The sequence below is a fragment of the Phoenix dactylifera genome, chromosome 2, assembly GCF_009389715.1.
Source record: "Phoenix dactylifera cultivar Barhee BC4 chromosome 2, palm_55x_up_171113_PBpolish2nd_filt_p, whole genome shotgun sequence".
Taxonomy (NCBI): domain Eukaryota; kingdom Viridiplantae; phylum Streptophyta; class Magnoliopsida; order Arecales; family Arecaceae; genus Phoenix; species Phoenix dactylifera.
The window spans coordinates 5,000,180-5,019,877 of NC_052393.1; the positions used below are offsets into that span (position 1 = coordinate 5,000,180).

Consider the following 19,698-nt stretch of genomic DNA (forward strand, 5'->3'; position numbering starts at 1 on the left):
GTGCAGGAGAGGTAACAGTGTTTGTGAGAAGGTAGGATGGTGTTTTCATATGTAGCTGTGATATACTTGATTTGAGAGCAGTTTGAGATGTACGGGCAGGCCCGTAATCTATTCGACACAGAGACTAAATGGCTCTTTGTTATATTGCCTAGCCATTTAAATCGGTATTTTCGATGGTGTGGCCCTCGAAATTGTATGCACACATACGCCACATTAATTGGTTTTACGTTCCCGACAATTTGAATTCACTGGGAGGGGTGAACCGGGATAGACCCAACTTTTAGGGTATGTTTGGAGATTCTGAAAGGATTAAGCTGAAAATTCTATAGAAATCAAACTTGGTGGCCCATCCAACTTAATGCTTCTAAGGCCAGCCCAAACCCAACCACAATCCACCCTCTAGGTATGCTGGGCTGCAGAAAGGAAAAAAACATTCATAAAGATTTTTTTTTTCCCATAGAATTTGGATTGAGAGTTGATGTGGTTGATAGAGCCATGCTAAAATTAGTGGCCCAATTCAAGAATGTAGCAAGAATTTCATCCCAACCCTGCTGGATTATCCAAAAAAGCTCTTAGTAATCTTTTTTCTTACACAATAGCTACCTTATGACTTGAACCGCGCTCTTGTACTTGTCAGTCTAAACCTTTGGTGTTATACCAAGCAATGACTCAGTGAAAAATATGTAAAACTACACTATATTACCCAGTTATGCTCTTGATAATTTGGGATTCTATGAAGGATAAAATAGAGAAAGGCTTAGCCTTAGATTTTGAACCTATGTTATTGTACTTGTTAGTTCCAGTCTTTACCATTGTACCAAGCAATGACCCATTCTTTAAAAAAACTGAGGTCTATGCATAATGCTCCACTCCATTGCAGATTTTGGGAAGGATCATATGTATATGGATGGTTCTATCGCCAGGTGGCCTCATGCGTCATAATGAAATCATCAAATCTTATATATCCATTTAGCTTGTTATTCCATAGTGCTTGTGGTTATGCACCAAAATTTTTCAAATGGTGAGTTGGCTTTGCCGTTTAAAATTTAGTGAGAATATTTATAGGGCTCATTTGGTTCGCGGAAAAAGAAAGGGAAAAAGTGTGGTCAAAAGAGATGAGAAAGTTGTATTTCCATGGGAATATGATTCCCACATTTCATGAGAAAGTCTTTTCCATGAGAAATATGAAAAAATTACTTTCTCATGAGGCGGGAATCATTTTATTTTTATTTTTTTTCAAAAAAGCCATTCAGCATTAAAGAAGCATTAAAGAGGCATTAAATACTTAATTTTTATTAAGGGCATAATAGAAATTATACATAACTTTCCCAGGAAAGTAGATGGCCAACCAAACATAAGCACTTTGGAAATTTGTCACTTTTCCATGATCAACCAAACATGCCAAAAGTACTTTTTTAGGCATCCTCTTTCTAGGAATTTGTTTTCCATGAATCATATTCCTAGAAGGAAAAATGCTTCCCGCGAACCAAACGAGCCCATAGTGGATTTCACTTTGTTCTTTTAGGATTTTTTTTTTTTCCATTTCAAAAGAATTAAGGACCAATCCATCTATATAATAAACTAATCTTTATTTTGGTTAAATTGAACATTTATTTTTTTCTAAAACGAAAGCTTTAAAATTCGTATTATTAAGTCCTATGCCAAGACAAGTGCATATACATATATAATTTAATTTTTAGCCCTTATCTTCTTTCAATTGAACCATGTCATTACATTAACTCAGATTAGTTTCAGTGGTGGCCCACGTCCCTAATTGATAAAAAGCAGGTTGACATCTTTCAACCCAAGACAGCCAAATTAGGTCAGGCTAGGTTTGAATAAACCTAGCTCAAGTTTGCAGCCCTAAGTTAATGAGAGTGGGTTTGCAGCCCTAATATATAAATAAAATACAAATAGACCTGCTGGTCGACGTGGCAGTCCTAGGGGGGTAGGCGACAGCGGCCAGTCTTCCACGTCGACGCCCAGCTCCTTGGACACCCCGCGCTCCGCCTGCACGTTGTACACCTCCTCCGGTAGCCGCGCCGCTCGATCCGCCAATGGATTCCCCCCCACCCCCCACCGCTCGACGGAGGGCGCAGGGAGATGGCGAAGCTGATCACGGCCGCGGCCGCCATGCAGTATCCCCCTCCGTCAACCTCGTCAGATTTCTTTCTGACAGCTCACCCCCTTCCGCTCGCTTCGGTTTTTTTTTTTTGATCGTGAGATGGCTCAAAATGAGCACCTGAAAAAATCTCTCTCTTACAAATATTTATTTATTTCTATCTTTATTTTAATATATAACACGAACTCCCGAACCGTCCTTTTATCAACTACTCCGCTCGATCTCTCATCTCGCTCTCCGTCTCGTTTTAAAGACTGCATAGGGAAACAACCTAAAGACTTGCTTCGTATGACTATTTTAATTTTAATTTTCAAAATTACAAAAACCGATAATAAAAGTTTATATTTGGCAGTCAACTGATAAAAGTTACTTAGTAGGTGAGTTTGTGTTCCTGATTTTTCAAAAATTATTATTCAACTTTTTTTTAAAAAAAAATTTAAAGGGAATAGCTGAAAGTGCAACATGTACCATGTTATCAAGTGCTCTCTTTACTGATGACTGAGAAGGCCCTAAAAAAAATACGGAACACCGTCCACACACCACGATACATGAATCCAGGCTTCTTCCGTCCACAGTATATATATATATATATATATATATATATATTTAACATCTATACCACTCAACAAACGGGCGGTGAAAGAATCCCATGCCATGTATCCCACACAACAGTATTTACATGGAGTACGGCTACCCCGAAGCAAATGTCTTAAGCTGGAGCAGGAGATTACCGAAAATTAGCAGCTGTCAGAACCACGGGGAGCAGTCAGATCGATCTAACTGAATAAACTCCAGCAATCCGTGCATGTGTCCCAATAACGGAAAACCTAAAAATGAAACGAATATTATCAATGAAAGAAAAAGATACGAGCACGTCTCAGAAAATGAGAGAAAAAAAAAATCTCAGGCCTTTTGAGGCACAAACCTTCTGGGGTCAGAATGATGAGGTGCCGACTGAGGTGGCACGTCCTGAAGCTTGAAGTTCCTTCAGAGTATTGGCGAGCCAATCCAAACCCTCGTAGAGGCCATCACCTCTAAGAGCACAAGTGCCTTGGATATGCCATATCCGGTTCCTCAGATCATATAGACCAAGCCCCTCACACACTTCCATGGGGGTCATTGCACCTTTCTGCATGAAAGCATGTTTACACCACATTTTAGTGACACGAGTATACACCCTTTTAATTCCTTTCTAAGAGATGGATGCCCATAGATCAGTGAATTTTTCAACTTGCTTGGGTCAATGCAAGAAAAATTATTCAAAGATGGGTGCAAAGCAATGCCTGTACAAGACTTAATATTCAAGTCCATGAAGTACCCTCTCTAATAAAAAAAATGCAGGTGTCTTCAACAAATCATAAAACCTAAGTGAGGTCACAGCCCATGACTCGTTATAAATTCTTGGCCAATGAAGTAATCATACCATAAACAAGAGAGAACCCGAATATCACTGGTCGGCAATCAATCCGAAAAGGCGCATGCTGAACGGCATGAGTCTGCTGAATGGAAATTATGTCCAAGCAAATCCTATGGAATGCCTGTCCAAGTTTCTTTTAAAAAAACATTTAGATCGGGAGAGAAATCCCACCTGCTCGTTGTAGAAGAGAGTATCTGGGCTGAGTTGAGAAATGAAACCAGGATCTGCACTGCAGAAATCCCAGAGTAAATTACTCGGTCAAACTCCCGAGGGAAGAACCTACTCAAGACTCTAACCCCAGACCCCCAGCTTGGGAGAAAAGGACTACGTCCACTGAGCTAAATTCAGGTTGTAACATGTTTAATAATTAACATGGACATCTCCTTGAAATCTCACCGACATGTGACCGCCACATACATGAGAACTATTCACCTGATAAAATTTCGATTTGTTAGCCTACCAAATGAAGCATACTTCCAAGGGAGGACTAAACTTACAAGTTACTGTCACTTTGTTTTCATCTGTTTCAAGGGAGAGGGAAAAATGATAAGTTTAGCTCAACGCGTAAATTTAGATAGAATCAACAAAATCATCTACATTCTGTTTAAAAATGTGAAAAGCAAACATCTTTTAGATGAACTAATTATGATATGACAGGAATGTTAACTACTAAATAATATTAGCCACAAGTAACTTAGGGAAATAGAATCCTGCATATAATGTCTTGTCGCATGGATGTTCCTTCTAAATGGGGACCGACACTATGAACCTCACTCTCCCAAGGTTGCACATGCGGAAGAAGGTAGGTTGTGAGAAAGATGGCTTTGAGAGGCCAAGGAACAAGCCATGCGAGAGTAAGGGTACCTCGGCAATGAGAAGTCCTGGAGAAGGCAGTGCAGAGATGAAGGGTCAAGTCTTGAGAGGAAAAGAAGGTTAAAGAGGAGGAGACCATAAGGCTTATACAAGCCTTCATGGAATCAGTAGCATTTTCTGAGGAGGTGGAGGAGAATTAGAGACAACCAGATGCATTAACTGGTAAGGGGATCTAATTGAAAGAAACTAGTGTCAGAGTTCATCCATAATGCATTGAAAAGGAGAAAGTTGTTTCAGCGGAAGCAGAAGAAAGAGAAGATTAGCAATTTAAAAGATTCTATATTGTCTTATTCATTTTCAGAGACCCAGATAGTAAATTTTCTAAACTATGGATCAAGGATTGTTTTGAAAAATCAAGTTTTGTGTTAATACAAGGTCAAGCCCCCACCTCAAGTCAACTCTTAAGACGATTCCTAGGATTATCTATCCTTTACAGTAAAAAAAAAATGATAGATGGCAAACTACATAAAATTTCATTAGTTATATATTGGCCTAAACTTGCAATATAAAGAGTTTCAATTATTCTGTAACCTGGATCTGGTTGCTTTCTAATAACCTCCAAAAATTGATATTTCTTAAAACAACAAACTAACATGCATGCGTACACACATATAAACAACTAAAAGCAAAGTTTGGAAAAAAGAGATCAAAGACTTATCTAATTTTATTTTGAATAATTGAATATAAATGAGAATTGCCGAATTCCCTAGTTGCATGATGCAAATTCTTTTTGCTTCTTTCTTCTTAACCAGAAAACCATCAGCTTCATCATGCAACCTTGGACAATTTGTGTGGTCAAAGCAAAAAATTAATCTAAGTTTAAGGGCCCCAACAGTCTCACAATGATTGCAATAGAATAGTCTCAAAACCTTGGTGACTAACCAAACATGAATACCAGCTACCTCAAGTGATCAAGTGCCATATAAATTGCTCCAGATAAATTCCTGCATGATGGCAACAATGATTATCCATAATCCCTTATGCCCTTGTTCTTTAAATCAACAGGCCAGTTCCCCAGCAAAGGAGGGTCCCTTTTTGTCAAACTATTCAACACCCGTACAGCCTTCTTCTGTGTCACTCTTACGAGAATTCTCCAATCCACAAAATACCTGTCTTTTCTACCTTTTCTATGGCCCTAGAGAAAACAATTTCGAGGGATCGATCTATTATTCCATTCTAGAAGAGCTAAAAAAATGCACAAAAATATCATACAGCATTAAGATCAATGAGACCATACAAAAGAATGACAGGAAACCCCAATTTAAAAAAGAAGCATGCTTTACAATTAGGGATATATTTGTAAGCGCTCTTGGGGTTAAGGATTAGGACACTAAAAGTTTCCCAGACTAATGCAAACATGATTATGCTACAAGGTACGGTAAAAGCTTGAATGAGTTCAATCTTCTGATTTCTCTATGTTTTGAAAGTATACATAGTATTTCAAGCCAAATTTTAAAACTCAGATAATAAAAGAATGATACTAAAAGAGAAGATGCTAAATTTGGACAGTGAAGTTCTGCAATACACAACATGGTGAAGAAGATGCAATATGCAAAACTACACGAGCATGGACAACGATTCAACAAAATGGCCAAATGTGGTGAAGCATTGAAAGAGAGATCTTTCAACGGACCCAAATGAAACTTCAGAGAATTCAAACAAATTGTCAGATCTGATGATGCTGACATTCAATATTTAAAGGGGATTAAACATTGGGCCAGAACCTTCACCTTAACTGCCACCCCAGCTCCAGAAATTGTATTGCACCTAACTAAACTCTTTTGAGCATTTTTATAGCCCTTTTTTGGGTGGTAGACATTTTTTAGCTTAGACCATAGGTTACTATCACAATTTATGTCAATTAAAATTTGTTATTAATTCGCACATTATGCTTCATTTTTCAAATGGACCATTTCTGAATCTAGATATTATGAATCTACTATTTAAAGAATAAAAAGTCCTTGGGCAATCTCTTTTACCTATCTATTAAGCAATATTGCCCAAAATTTTTGACACGTTCATCATGAAACCATACCTCCTGCCAAACTCTGGAACTGCTGCTACCCACACCTCAACAAGCTCCTTCTTGTAAAATCATATCAAGAAACGTGGACAGAGGGTTTCAATGAAGGCCTGCTGGCTAGTCACCTACATCAATGTTAAATTAAAGCAGTTTGGAGTAGTGATGTTCTGATGCCATGTTTTATGTCTCGGTACCGGACCCCGAAACCATACCTTGTACTAGTAACTTACCGATACATGTCAATCAATGATTCAAATCCCGTAAGGAAAAGCCGTCCCAATTTTTCCATGGAATGGAACGTGCCGCATCCCACCCAGCCCTGTCACTCAAGATAGTGGGGCATCCCAATAAATGTTTCCTTCAAAATTATCTTTCTACTATTTTAATAATTAATTTATACTGAAATATTACAATTTTGTAAAAATAAAATAATTAATCTATATTGAAAAAATTTTACAATTTTATAAAAATATATATTGAAAAAAATAATTCTGCATCAGTAGTCAAAAAGGAAGAAAGCATGAGAAGACAGATGGAAACTAGACATGAATACTCCTTGACTAAAAAGTTAGTTAGTCAAAAGTATTGATGCAGGCCACTCATCGAACCAAGGTTTATTTGTGATAACTTCATCAAAAGGCAGATTTTTGATCTGTGACAAAAATTTAGGGACACGTTGAAGTTTTCCTCATGAAAATTGAAAAGTTGCAGCTTCTGAGGCTAAGAATTCATCAGTGAGTAAAGATTTCTTTACCACTATTTCATCTAAAGGAAAATTTATCACTACAACCAAAACATTTTAGGGATTATTCTTTTGATGTTTTCTTTACCAAGATCGGAAAGTTGTACTTTGAGGGCCAAAACTTCATGCTGGGGTGTCATGAATTTGGGCCTTCCACATCAGAGATTCCACATTTTCACGGAACAGAACTGACTAAGGCCCTGTTTGGGGGAGCTTTTGGAGGGGCCAAAAAGCACTTTCCGGCCCTCCAAAAGTACTTTTAGATAAAAAATAGTGTTTGGTAAAATTTCCGAAAAGCTACTTCAGCTTTTGCGGGAAGCTGAAAACAGCTTTTGGGGGGAAGCTCCAATTTGGAGCTTTCCGAAAATGCTGTTTTCAGCTTTGTCGAAAACTGTATTTTTGACAAAAATGCTCATATTAAAATATAATAATTACATAGTTTGTCCCTTTATAAACCTAAAAATCTACTGGAGCCAAAAACCTTAGCCGTCTGACTCCCTTCTGCAAGAAAAATTGTTAGAGAGATAAATGGTCATTCAGAGGATGAAAAATTAATTTACACTAATAATTAAAATATTTTATACCTTTATTATTGTATTATACTATAAATATAATATTATATTATATTACATCATAATATATTAATATGTTATTTTAAATAATTTAATATTATGTTATATTATGAAAAATTAATTTATACTAATAATTATAATATTTTATACCTTTATTATTGTATTATACTATAAATATAATATCATAATACGTTATATCATAATACATTAATATGTTATGTTAAATAATTTAATATTATGTTATATTATCCAATATTAATTTACTCTAATAATTGTATTACTATTATGCTATATTATAATAATATTATTTTATATTACAATAATATTATACTATATCGTATATTTACGTATTAATATATGTTATGTTTTATTATGTTCTGTTGTATAATATTATGCAATGTCCTTTATGGTAATTTTGTCATACAAAAGTACTTTCTCAGTTGTTTACCAAACATATGTTACAGTGCCACAGCACTTTACAAATGTAGTTACCAAACAGCAAACAGCTTTTTATAACAGCTCTACTTCCGACAGCTCTACTTCCAACAGCTCTACTGCCCACAGCTCCCCCAAACAAAGCCTAAAACAATGTGCAAAAGTTTACCTTAAAATCTTTTCTCCAAATCTAGAATTACAAATCATATGTGAAAGAGTGAGGCTTAAACGTCATTTAGGAAACAGATAGCAACTTCGGAAAAGCCATAGAACCTAAGCACCACCAGGTAATTTAGTAGAATTTTTGATAGGCATACTTAGAGACAAGAAGTTAAAAAGACGAGAAATTAAAAATATGCATGAGGTAGCAGTGAAGGTTTTTCTTTCTTAAAAAGAAAAAAGATTAAATACAAGGATCTTGAATTGTGGTAAATCCACCCTTTTATCAACCTTAACCCTTCTCTCTTTGTACTAGTAAGGAACAAACTAAACAATGATGTTGCAAATGATGTGCTGCTGATTGACCGAATTAGAATTACATTAATCAAATAAAGTTTAGATAAGGGCCTAAAATCAAGTAGATCGAAAAAAAAGAACACATAATGATTGCAAGCCAACTGTGAACACAAATATAAATGAAGCCAAACTACACATAGAAAATAGAGTGAGATAAAAAGCGGAGATGTCCATACAGAATATTGCACAATAGCATGCATGATGGCAAGATTTAGTTACTCAAGGAATGTACAAACTAATACAGGTCATTCCACATATAAAATGCATATAGGTCAGACCGTCAGAGCTTCAGGAAACATGGAACAAACGTGTACAATAAGCATAGCAGCGGACACATCATTAAGGTGGTTGTACAGGAAAGTTTGAGAAAATTAGTCAATGTTATGAAGTCAAAGAATTTAATGAGTCAAAACTTACTTGTTCTACCAACAGCAGTAAAACATAACCAATTAAGACAATACGGTCACAACGATAACAAATGCAGAGTAGTGGGGGAAAAGGACCTTAGATTTACCAAATACCAATGCCTTTAGCTACAGTAGGAAAGATTGCAGATATGGGCACGAAGAGCAAACTTAGTCTTCGGTAAAAGATTTGTAGGACAAAGCAACATATTGCACATTTATCTAAACTCTAAACACATCAACATATCTACTTGTAAATTGACCACTTCAAGAAAGCCCTTCTCTAAAACCTTTTGGGGCACAACCCACCATCTTGATTCAAAATAATTTGGTCTAGCTTTTTTAGCATCTTCTCACTTCATGATAACTTGAAGTAAAATTGTGGCCATGCCTCAACTGAGCAATAAAATTTGAGCAAGTTCTATTCAGTCCCTCATTGCTAATGAATTAAGAAGGAAACATGTGCAGCATGCATGTCCACTCTTCCAAAGAAAAGAAAGAAAGAGCTAAGCCCTTGAAAGGGTATAAAACTAGCATGATATGTTAGATATTTAGATGGCATGCTGGGTTTCTTCACGAAATGCATGGAAATTTATTACATATAAGCAGCAAGCTCTTGTGATTTGTGAGTTTCCAGTTTGACTTACCATGTCCTGTTTGTTTGCAAATACCAATATGACACTGTTAAGCATGAAGGGATCGTTGATGATGGCCTGATAGAAAATATAAAGTTGTAACCTGCATAAAAGCAGCAAAAAGAAATCTTTTATGCAGCAATAGGGTCTTAAAATAAGAATAAAACCTGAAACTCTGCTCTGGCTTTCCCAATTCTTTCTCTGTCCAAGGAATCAACTACATAAATCTGCAAGGAAGAAAGTGAACGGAAAATTTCATTATTTGCCAATAGAGGGACCTGCTTAATTGCACAACCACCATATCCGTGTAATATCCCCCCACAAGTTGGGAAAGGCTGAAGAAAGGAGGCTGAATCAGGAGGAGTAGGAGGCTATCATCCTACAATCAGGAGATCTTGAGATCCAGGTATCACAGTTTAGATGGATTTTGGTGTTTCGATAGCATGAAATTTGGGAGATCAATAATCTCCCCTGATCCCTCCACCTCTCTCCCAAATAGCCTTCTCTATTCAGCAACTCCCACCTCTGTAGGAGACAAACAAGGATGCCCAAACAGGATTAAAATATATTCCAGCTTCGGTAACACTGACGCACTTTATGAAACACATTTTGTAAGGTAACTGGTCACTGAGCTGTGTTGTTACTCTCACATAGGACTGGATTTTCCATGATGCAAATGACAATTTTTGAGAATGTAACTTAGTTTACCAACATTTTCATAAGGCTTCTGCAAAAGGAATTCCGATTGCAGATACAAAATTCTTTCAAGAAGGAAGATTTACAGAATTTTGAGTGCTAATTGAAATATTCAATAGTACTAGAGAAGGAATGTAACTATAATTTATCTGTGAGATAAAACTGGTGATTATTTACCAGACCATCAGTGTTGTTAAAGTAATGCCTCCACAATGGCCTTAGTTTCTCTTGCCCACCAACATCCCACACAGTAAAAATCACATTTTTATACTGAACTTTCTCTACATTGAAGCCTACATAACAAGAAGACAAAGTAATAAACCACAAGTTCACTTTGAAGTCTATGAACTGCAGTGCAAAAGCAGTCATAATAGAAACTTTTTAGCACAATATAAAAATAATGAACTAAGTTTAATGGCTCATTAAGAACCATATGACTTTATTGCTGCATAACAATCAAAGAATAGATAGATGAAAGGCTTACTTTCATATATTACATACTAAAGGTTCCTATCATCTTGACTGCAGAAGTTATAAAGGGAGGTATGAGAGATAATTAGGCATGCATTGGTCATAAACACCCATATATTACATTATCAGAAGCTAATAGTTGCATATCTCAAAGTTTCTTTTCTGGCCCATACATGAAAAAGCTGTAACTAATGCTGCACAATTCTTAAAAAAATAAATCAGTCTGCAGTGATTCGGAGATTTAATAATTTTTAATAGAAAGCAACTGTGGAGATGCTTACTTCCCAACAAAGTAAAAAAAACAAAGTGACTATAAGGTGGGAGACTGGAAGGGAAAGAAATTTCTTATGCTTTAAGAATTTCTACCATAAGCATAATATCATAAGTCCATGTTTCTACAACATTTTAAAAGAACACTGCCAATTCGCTTCAATTATAGCATAAACCAAGAGTCTTTAAAAACAAAATGTTCTTTAGGCATCCTCTAAATTTTTTGCATAAAGTATTCAAGTTTAGAGGTGGCGAACAGGAATTACTTATGATTAACTTATTATCCCATAAACAAATCAATGTAAACTAGCAATTTATGGGTTTACCACAAAAAAAAATTACTTGCAGCAGAAGATTTGTTTTGACAAGTAACATATAGAAAAGCTGAGAGAAGGTCAACTGATAATGAGAAGAAGAAGGGGGGAAAAAAGCTCTTTACTTTATACACATGAAATAGAAACTAACATTGATACTAAAGCAATCTGCATATACACTTCCAGAATAAAATTAACCATTTATTCTGTTGGAATACCAGTTTAGGTGCACCATTCCTTCTATTGGTTATTTGGGGGTTATCCTGCAAAATGAGATAGTACATATATGAGCCAGCAATAAAGCTGTGGAAAGAGGCTCTTGCCTACCCTTTTACATGTGATATTAATTGGCTCTTTTTCATGCGTTTCAGAAACCTTTAATGTTGTAAGAGAGGTGCTTAATAGTTTCTGCCTCACATTGGAAAAATAACAGTTGCATTAACTCTCTACAAATGTTTCTGAAAGAGGTAGACTGGACCAAAAGCTCATGCAAACTAACCAACACTTATGTGAGGAACATTCTTAGTGAACTACCAACCTCTTAAGAAGAACCAATAATTTCCAGGAAGTTAATATTCAGCTTGTGCAAAGATGAAAACAGTCAAGTTACAGGAGAAAAGATTAAAAAAAGATGACTGACCGCAATAATTGTGCAGCTGACTTTTATCCATTTAGCTTTTTATCTCTTAATTTTAATTGATAGGCTGTACATCCCTGTAATGGTGCCTTTTGGGGAAAAAAAGAAAAAGAGAAGGGATACTATATCTCTACTAGGACACTTGATTAGACCAACTAATAATTAGGCTACAAAGAAACCTTGTATGCTATAATATCATCCAGCCGACTTTATAAAGGCAAGGAGCCCAGCGACTTTAGGGATTTATTTTGGTCGTGTTACTTAATATTAAGTGATGGGTCACATACTGCAATGATATCACTAAAAAAAGAAAAGGAATCTCGGTTTCATATTATGTTCCTATCCAAATAGGAAATCAAAGGATCATAAATGACCAGCGATAAGGCCATGAAAAGGCTTTAGATTTTATAAAATTAAAACCTGAGAAAATTATCGCAAATTCTAGGTTTTCCTTCTTCCTACTAATACATTAAATTATAAATTAGTTTGAACCTATCAATATAAGTTCTACTACTAAGAAGTCTAAACATTCATTTCTAATTAAGTTCTTAGAAGAAAATGTCATAAATGCCCAAAAATAACATCCTAGCAACAAATTTTAAATAGCTTATTTTACGATCACTGAACTAGACATTAAATAGAGTGCTCATGTTATCATCCATGCATACCAATTGTTGGAACTGTTGATAAAACTTCTCCAATGTGCAACTTGTACAAGATAGTAGTTTTACCCGCTGCATCTAGTCCAAGCATCACAACCTAAGGCATATCATTTCATAAAAATAAGAAAAAAAATTGAAAAAATATGAAGTTCAGTTTATTACATATTAAATAACAAAACTGATGGCAAGAAAAGAGACTTGACTTTAAACCTTATCTACAAAAGCAAGAAAACACAGTCAAAAAGGACCTAGAATGTTAGGATTAAGGCAACGTCAGATAATGATAAGTGATACGTATGCAATAAATATAACTTGAAGCAAAAATTAAGCATCACTACTTATTTCAGTATTTCATGTGATAAGGTCCAAAAATGTGATCAGTACACACAAAGTATATATGCAATACATGGTATGAAAAAGTAAATTTTTCAAATCAAAATTCAATGAGACATACTTAATAACTACATATTCTGAAATTCAAAATACATAACTCCTTGCTAATGAAAAATAGGAGTTGCAAAGTAACTCCTTGCTTAGGAAAATACCTTTTGACCCCTCAAGTTTCCCCAAGTTTCACTTAACTCCTCTTTTGTTTACAAAAAATTTCAGTTAGATCCCTTAAGTTCATTAAGTGATCCAATGTGGTCCCACTGTCAATCTCTTTTACATGATCTCAGTGGATTACGTCATGTAAAAGTCACATGACAACTTTAGGACTAAATTGCCTTTCACTTGGCAACACTTTCTTTCTATTTCTAGGATGCAAGGTAGCGAGTGAAGATGGTCTTGAATAGGTATTTGGAGAAATGAGGGCTTGCATAGCAACAGCCTCAGGCTCGAGGAGTGCAGCAAGGTCAGAGATGAGGATGAAGAGATCAAGTCTGACAATCCCCAGCTTCCTCCGGCAATCGTCGGAGATTCAGCCGGATCCCACCTTTCCCGCATGCTGGCCCACCTCTATCACCCCTCGTTTGACTAGCTGCACCCTGACGTGAAGCTCTCCTGCCTCCCGTTATTCCCCTTCACCGTTGACAACTCGAACAATACCATCAAAAACCTCCCTCAACCCTCAGATCTCTCATCCACCACCAGTCCAATCATCAAAACCCCAATCTGTCTCCCTATCACCCCCAAAACCCCAAACCCACCAAGACCAAAGCCTAAAAAATCGAGTCCTAACTTCAAGAAATTACTTTGAACTATTCACACAAGCACTAGAATTTTTTTTGATCACTCTCCATCAAATGGCCTTCAAATCACCTCCATTTATCCATTGCCTTCTTCTCATCTCTCTCTCTCTCTCTCTGCTTCTTTTTGGGGAGATAAAGAGTGGAGCTTCTTCTGAGTACCAAACAAGAGGTGAGGGGCAAGTGGGGGGAAGTCATCCAGCAAGTTGGAGGAAGTTGGCATTCACATAGGTGGCGTGGGGGTTGCCAGCGGTGGTCAACTGGTGGATCTTGGCTCCCAAAGGGTAGCTCGCAATCGAGGTGATTAGAGAACAAAGATTTGTGCACGGACTTCATGGCAAAATTGTCATTGGAGGCCAAAGAGGAATAGTGATAAATCTACCCGATAAAAGACAAATGGAGAAGAAAAATAACAAAATAAGGGATAAAAAGATGGAGAGGGCCATTTTGTTTTATTTTTTTATTTTTCTCTGTTTGAAGTGGCATTAACTATATCTTCTCACTTTTCTGTTTCTATTGCTGCCACCGATGCTATTCCCAGCATTGAGGAAGAGTTATCAATGGATGCAACACCATGGAGGGTGAGCATAGCCGCTGCTAAGAAGAACTTCCCCAAGATCTGCATCTAGGAGTCAGATGGTGTGGCTGGGACATCACTTGCAATATCGTCGACAACCTTGATGCGTCGATGCCATACAAAGAAAGGACTTCCTTTGAGCAGGGAGGCAAGAGCCTCAGAGTTGGGTAACAACGCCAGAGCCTGTTCTGATCAGAAATTTGAAATAACAGCAATGATAGCTTTGTCATTTAGTTAGCATCTTAAAGCATTAGGTGGCAAGCAAGTCTCGGGACCACATTGGATCACTTAATGAATTTAAGGGATATAAATGGAAATTTTTAAATAAGAGGGGAGGTAAGCAAAAGGTATTTTTCCCTAACATTTATTTGATACATTACGACAGAACCATAGTACAAATGACCTATGATTAGAATTTGTGATTGAGCAAATTCCAAGCTACAATAACAAGGAATGAATGGAGAAGACAAGAAAAGATTTAAAATACATGGTATGTCACTGGTACATAGCATCCCTACCAGTCTAAGTCAACCCCATATTGACCCATATGGATACAAGTACTCTCTTGTGCAGGCCAAACCATTAGGTCGTATGGACCCATACTGCAATACATGTTGTATTGGTGGTGCGGACACCAGTGCCAGACCGCCGATCACTCGGGTCTACAACCGCCGCAGGGGGATGGTTCAGCCAGTTTTGGAGTGATTTTATTTTATTTGGACTTATTAGGGTATATTGTTATTGGACAACCTTTAGGGTTTATTTTGGTATTTTATTTTTTTGAGGGTCATTTGTGAGACTAGTTTCTTTTAGAGGTCTTTTGCATTTTTTGGGTCTTATAAATATGTTGGACTGTACATTATTTAGGGTATGCTATGAATGAAAATTGATTTTGAATTTCTTTCTTTGGCTCTAGCGTGTGAAACCTGAGCGGGGCTAGGTGCGAAGCCTAATTCTTCTTCCTCCTCCCTCCTCTCTCCTTCTTCCCTATTTGTCCTCTCTCTTTCTTCTCTCTTTCTTTCTTTCCCTGCTGTCCGGCATCAATTGGCCTATGACCATTATAGGCCATGCCATGGTTTTTAAAACCTTGTGTACAAGCAAGGAAAGAAAAATGAAATGTAAGATAAAAGAAAAGTTATCTAACAAACATTTAGATTATAAAAATGATGTCTGATATAATTAGACAGGATTGAGTACTAATTCGTGTATCTTCTGTAACATTTTTTTTTTTTATAAAAGAGTATAAATTTACATCTTTATAAACTTGCAACAAAATCAAGAGGAAAAATTCAGATGAGTAGCTTGGGAGATATAGAAGAATCTATTACCAAAAAGAATGTATAGCACAATGACAATGCTAGACCAGAAATTAGAGATGCAGGTATACTGATATGCCAAAGCATCTGTCACATTTAACCTCTGCTGCACCAATAGAATCAGTAAACTTAAAGTTCAAATCAAGAACCAAATAACCTTCAAATATAAAAGAATTAGTTTGGGTCAAGAATCAAGTAATCATCAGTAGTAAGTAGGTTGCTGTTGAAAAGTATATTATTCCAATCTACAAAGCACATCGTGCCGGGCATGAAACATATGATGTTTCACATCTCAAATGAAAACTTTGTTGTTCCTTTAGTAACAATCTTTCCATGTCAGCTTCAATGAAACTCAGACATAAATCCAATAAAGAAAAAAGTATCTATTCAATATCTGGGTCAATTAACAGATTTAAAACATTTCCCATCTTCGATGAACAGATTGGATAAAATTGTGCCAAATAAAACCTTACAAAAGAACACCAATTCATGCTTATTCTAGACCTCAAATCTACACACTATAGGTGTTACTCTAAAACCCCACCAAGCATTAGGCTCAACCCAAGTTGACTAAAAAAGAGCCTCCATGATGTGTTGTGTCGAACATGTCCCCGACAACACAACACCTAGAGCAACTCAAAATCTCAGAGCATCTCCTTTGAAATCCTAATTGCTTCCTCTTACATATACATACATGTACATGTATATGCGTACGTATACATACATGTATATGCGTACATATACATACATGTGTGTATATATATATTACAACTATGACATACAATCCACAAAATTGTAATGATCATCATCACTAAGCAAGACCCCCAAATTATGCAGTTGTGCTTTAGAAATTCAAGATTTTTTCATCAAGATGTTTGTGAGTCTCATTTCTTGCCTGATTACCTACCACTCCATCATGGTTCCTACATTACCTAAGTGCTCCGACAGAGTACCAAATTCGAGAGTTTTAGGCACCACCTTTACCTTTTAACATATAGGAATGTGATTTAAGTTGGTTGAAAAAATAGTGCAATACCCTGTAAAAAAATGTGTTTCATTCTGGTCCAAAAGAACTAATCTAGATAGCAAAGCATATCCATAAGCTAAACGCCACCTTGTGAGATCAGATGAATTTTAGTGCTTCTATATGGAGCACTCCCATCACCTGTAGTTTTTCTTTTTAGAAGTGACGTCTATAGTATCAAGATCTAGATCTTTTTCAAACACAAAAGAGCTACTAATTGAAAATCTAGGACTATCTTATTGTCATAAGCAACCTTGCTCCAAAATCATTTGATTCATCAACCACAATAAGAACCAAAGAAAATGTTAAAGTTCTCTTTAAATGCCAAGGCAATATCTTTGTCAACCATCATCTCCATATGGTAATAACTTGCATTTTATTTATTCATTAATCACATCTGTATTAAACCAGAAAAGCTTAAACCTTGACTATTTATGATCAAGCACACCCTCCAAAACATTAATCTACAAAAAACAAATCCAAGTTGATCCTCCCAACAAAACTTTGGACAACTGTTTCTTTGGAAACCACCCAGACCTAATTTAAGATCTTCATAATTCATCTTTAGACATTCATATGCTCAACTTTTGGTTTCTCCCCAATGTATGGATCTTCAAAATTCTCTCTTCTATTGCCATCCAACTCTCACATAAAAGAGCTTTCTCATTCTCATCCTATTACGCCATGAAGTTCTATATTTTTATCTACTAAAATGGCATCACTATACATGTCCTTAGTTAAATTTACACATATATCCTTAAAAATTTTAAAACCAACTAGCAGGGCATAACATCTCGCTAATCCATTAAAAATAATTACAGAAAGTTTTTTGAGTAAATAATGCCTAGTCTCCAGATATGGGAAACAATTACTTCAAAAGCAAGCTTGGAGGGTCACAGGAAAGCTCAAATGGTGAGACTTATATTTGAAAAGCCCATCGAAGCCCATCTTTGACTCTGTCTGGTCAGCAAATAGTTGAGGCAATCAACTCAATTCCCCAGCTCAAACCTCATAATAAGTTCTGATGCTATAGTTTTGTCTCAGCCTCACTTTCTAAGTATTTTACATTATTTCCTATCATCTTAACAAGATAAATTAATAAACTAGAAACAATGAAATCGTCAAAACGGACTACATAAGAAGCTTTATAACATTTTACTAACAGTCCAAGAAGGCCAGCTTAATAAAAATAATGATTGCACATCAATCTACATGTTTCAAATCTTTTTCTTTGAGTGATAAAGATTTATTCATAAACCATTACTGATGGGGGACAAATAGGATTTACAATGAAACCAAATATGATGGACAGTGTTTGTTACTTAAGATGACGGTTCTGAATATAGAAGCAATCGACTGAAGAAGATCAAGGAATTTTATCAAAAGCAAGAAGAGAAAAAAGTTAAAAGCAATTAGTTGGAAACTAGTGACAGTCGCTACCATGCCAAGAACCACCATGGAACACTAGAAATGCACATCTTGCAGCCGGATCGAAATATTCATGCCCAAAGAAAAATGTTTATGTAACAAGAAAATTGTTTCCAGTTGCGTAATAAAACAGTAATTTTCCGTAAAAACCTTTCAAACTCCAAACAAGAAACCCGCGATCGATCCCCTGTACAAAAGAAAACCCATACGCCACCTCAAAATTCTCACGATACTTTGTACCTCCCATGATCCCGGAACAACAGGCTCGAATCCAGACCTAAATCCTAGTTCGCGTTCCAAATCGCCGAACCCCAAGCCACTGACCCGATTACACAACGAAATCAAAAAGAATATCCAAAAAGAACAAATACAGAGGGTGCAATGGAAAGATTTTAAAGAAAATCCCCCAATGGTTCAATCAACCATGGAAAGGGTCGATCATAGAAGAAAAGAATTGAAACAAGAAAGGCGCACCCTCATTTCTTTGTTGCCGAAGAAGGTGTCGAAGAGCTTCCGAAACGCCTGTCCCATGGCCGATCCCTCCTCTACGTCTCCTCTTCTCTTCTCCCACTCCTCGATCTATAGCTCAAATTATCCAAACCCTTCAAGATTTTCTTGGGAAAAAATCGAAGACCGAGAGACACCGAAAGGCTTCGTTTTTAGGTGGAAGAGAAGGAGAGCCGCGCTTCCCTGAGAAGCCTGTAGGCTGTAACTCTTTAACGGCCAGTCGCTAATGCTGTGTGGGTACCGTACATACAGCGGTTTTTGTATAAACAAATCTCGACCGTTCGTTTATTAAGATGCCAAATGGACGGTCAGGAAAGGTCTTCCTTGAACCTCTTGCCTATTTAGTGCGCGCATATTTTGACCCGAAGATTGAGACCGAGGTGAATTAATTGGAATCATTTTTGGGTTCAATAAGATTTTATTCAGTCTCGAACAGGACTCGTTCATCCCCGTGTCCACTAGCTTCAGGACTACTATTCACTCTTTTAGCAGTCTCTTCACTACAACTTCCTTTGGATAAGTATCAATTTAGCCAACTCATGAATTGAATGGATGAAGTGTGTGTGTGCGTGTGAATGGATGAAGTGTGTGTGTGTGTGTGTGTGTGTGTGTGTGTGTTTCATATTTGGCAATCAAGGTTGGGGACTTGAAAAAGGTTGGGTTCATTGTGAGATTGAGCCAATCGAAGATTATGTGTCACTTTGATGCCTATTATACAATACTCAGATCGAACAATAGTCTAACTTCATTGTAAACTTTAATACTATTCGATACAAGCTTTTCTCGACAAGATCACGCTTATGACTTGATCTCATGATTGGTTTCTTAATCAAACCAGATTCAAGTAAACAATATGGCATGTGCCTTGCA

General features: G+C 36.6%; 1 protein-coding gene across 3 annotated transcripts; it reads right to left on the reverse strand.

Annotated features, from left to right (window-relative positions):
* Nucleotides 1–2,594: 2,594 nt before the first annotated feature.
* Nucleotides 2,595–19,028, reverse strand: LOC103706460 (ADP-ribosylation factor 1-like 2). 3 transcript variants are annotated; one of them, XR_005508003.1, is made up of 8 exons: nucleotides 18,796–19,028; nucleotides 12,796–12,886; nucleotides 10,613–10,728; nucleotides 9,907–9,966; nucleotides 9,752–9,817; nucleotides 3,711–3,971; nucleotides 3,546–3,618; nucleotides 3,056–3,251 (listed from the first exon to the last, which is right to left on the reverse strand). XR_005508003.1 is itself a non-coding variant. In XM_008790563.4 (7 exons), exons 1-6 carry the CDS (start codon nucleotides 18,850–18,852, stop codon nucleotides 3,057–3,059), a joined length of 585 nt encoding a protein of 194 aa, XP_008788785.1. In that variant the 5' UTR covers nucleotides 18,853–19,025; the 3' UTR covers nucleotides 2,595–2,949; nucleotides 3,048–3,056. The 3 variants fall into 3 exon arrangements, 1 of the variants encoding a protein (XP_008788785.1); XM_008790563.4 differs by lacking the exons at nucleotides 3,546–3,618; nucleotides 3,711–3,971 and adding an exon at nucleotides 2,595–2,949 and having other exon boundaries at nucleotides 3,048–3,251; nucleotides 18,796–19,025; XR_005508001.1 differs by having other exon boundaries at nucleotides 3,115–3,251; nucleotides 3,546–3,971.
* Nucleotides 19,029–19,698: the final 670 nt, after the last annotated feature.

Bases quoted from the DNA above. Each gene is read 5' to 3' on its own strand.
- LOC103706460 (XM_008790563.4), bottom strand. From the start codon at position 18,852: ATGGGACAGGCGTTTCGGAAGCTCTTCGACACCTTCTTCGGCAACAAA. The intron at 10,729-12,795 runs GTATGCATGGAT...CTTGTTATGTAG, and splicing joins ATCAACAGTTCCAACAATTG to GCTTCAATGTAGAGAAAGTT. The intron at 9,818-9,906 runs GTTTTATTCTTA...ATTTTCTATCAG, and splicing joins AAGCCAGAGCAGAGTTTCAG to GCCATCATCAACGATCCCTT.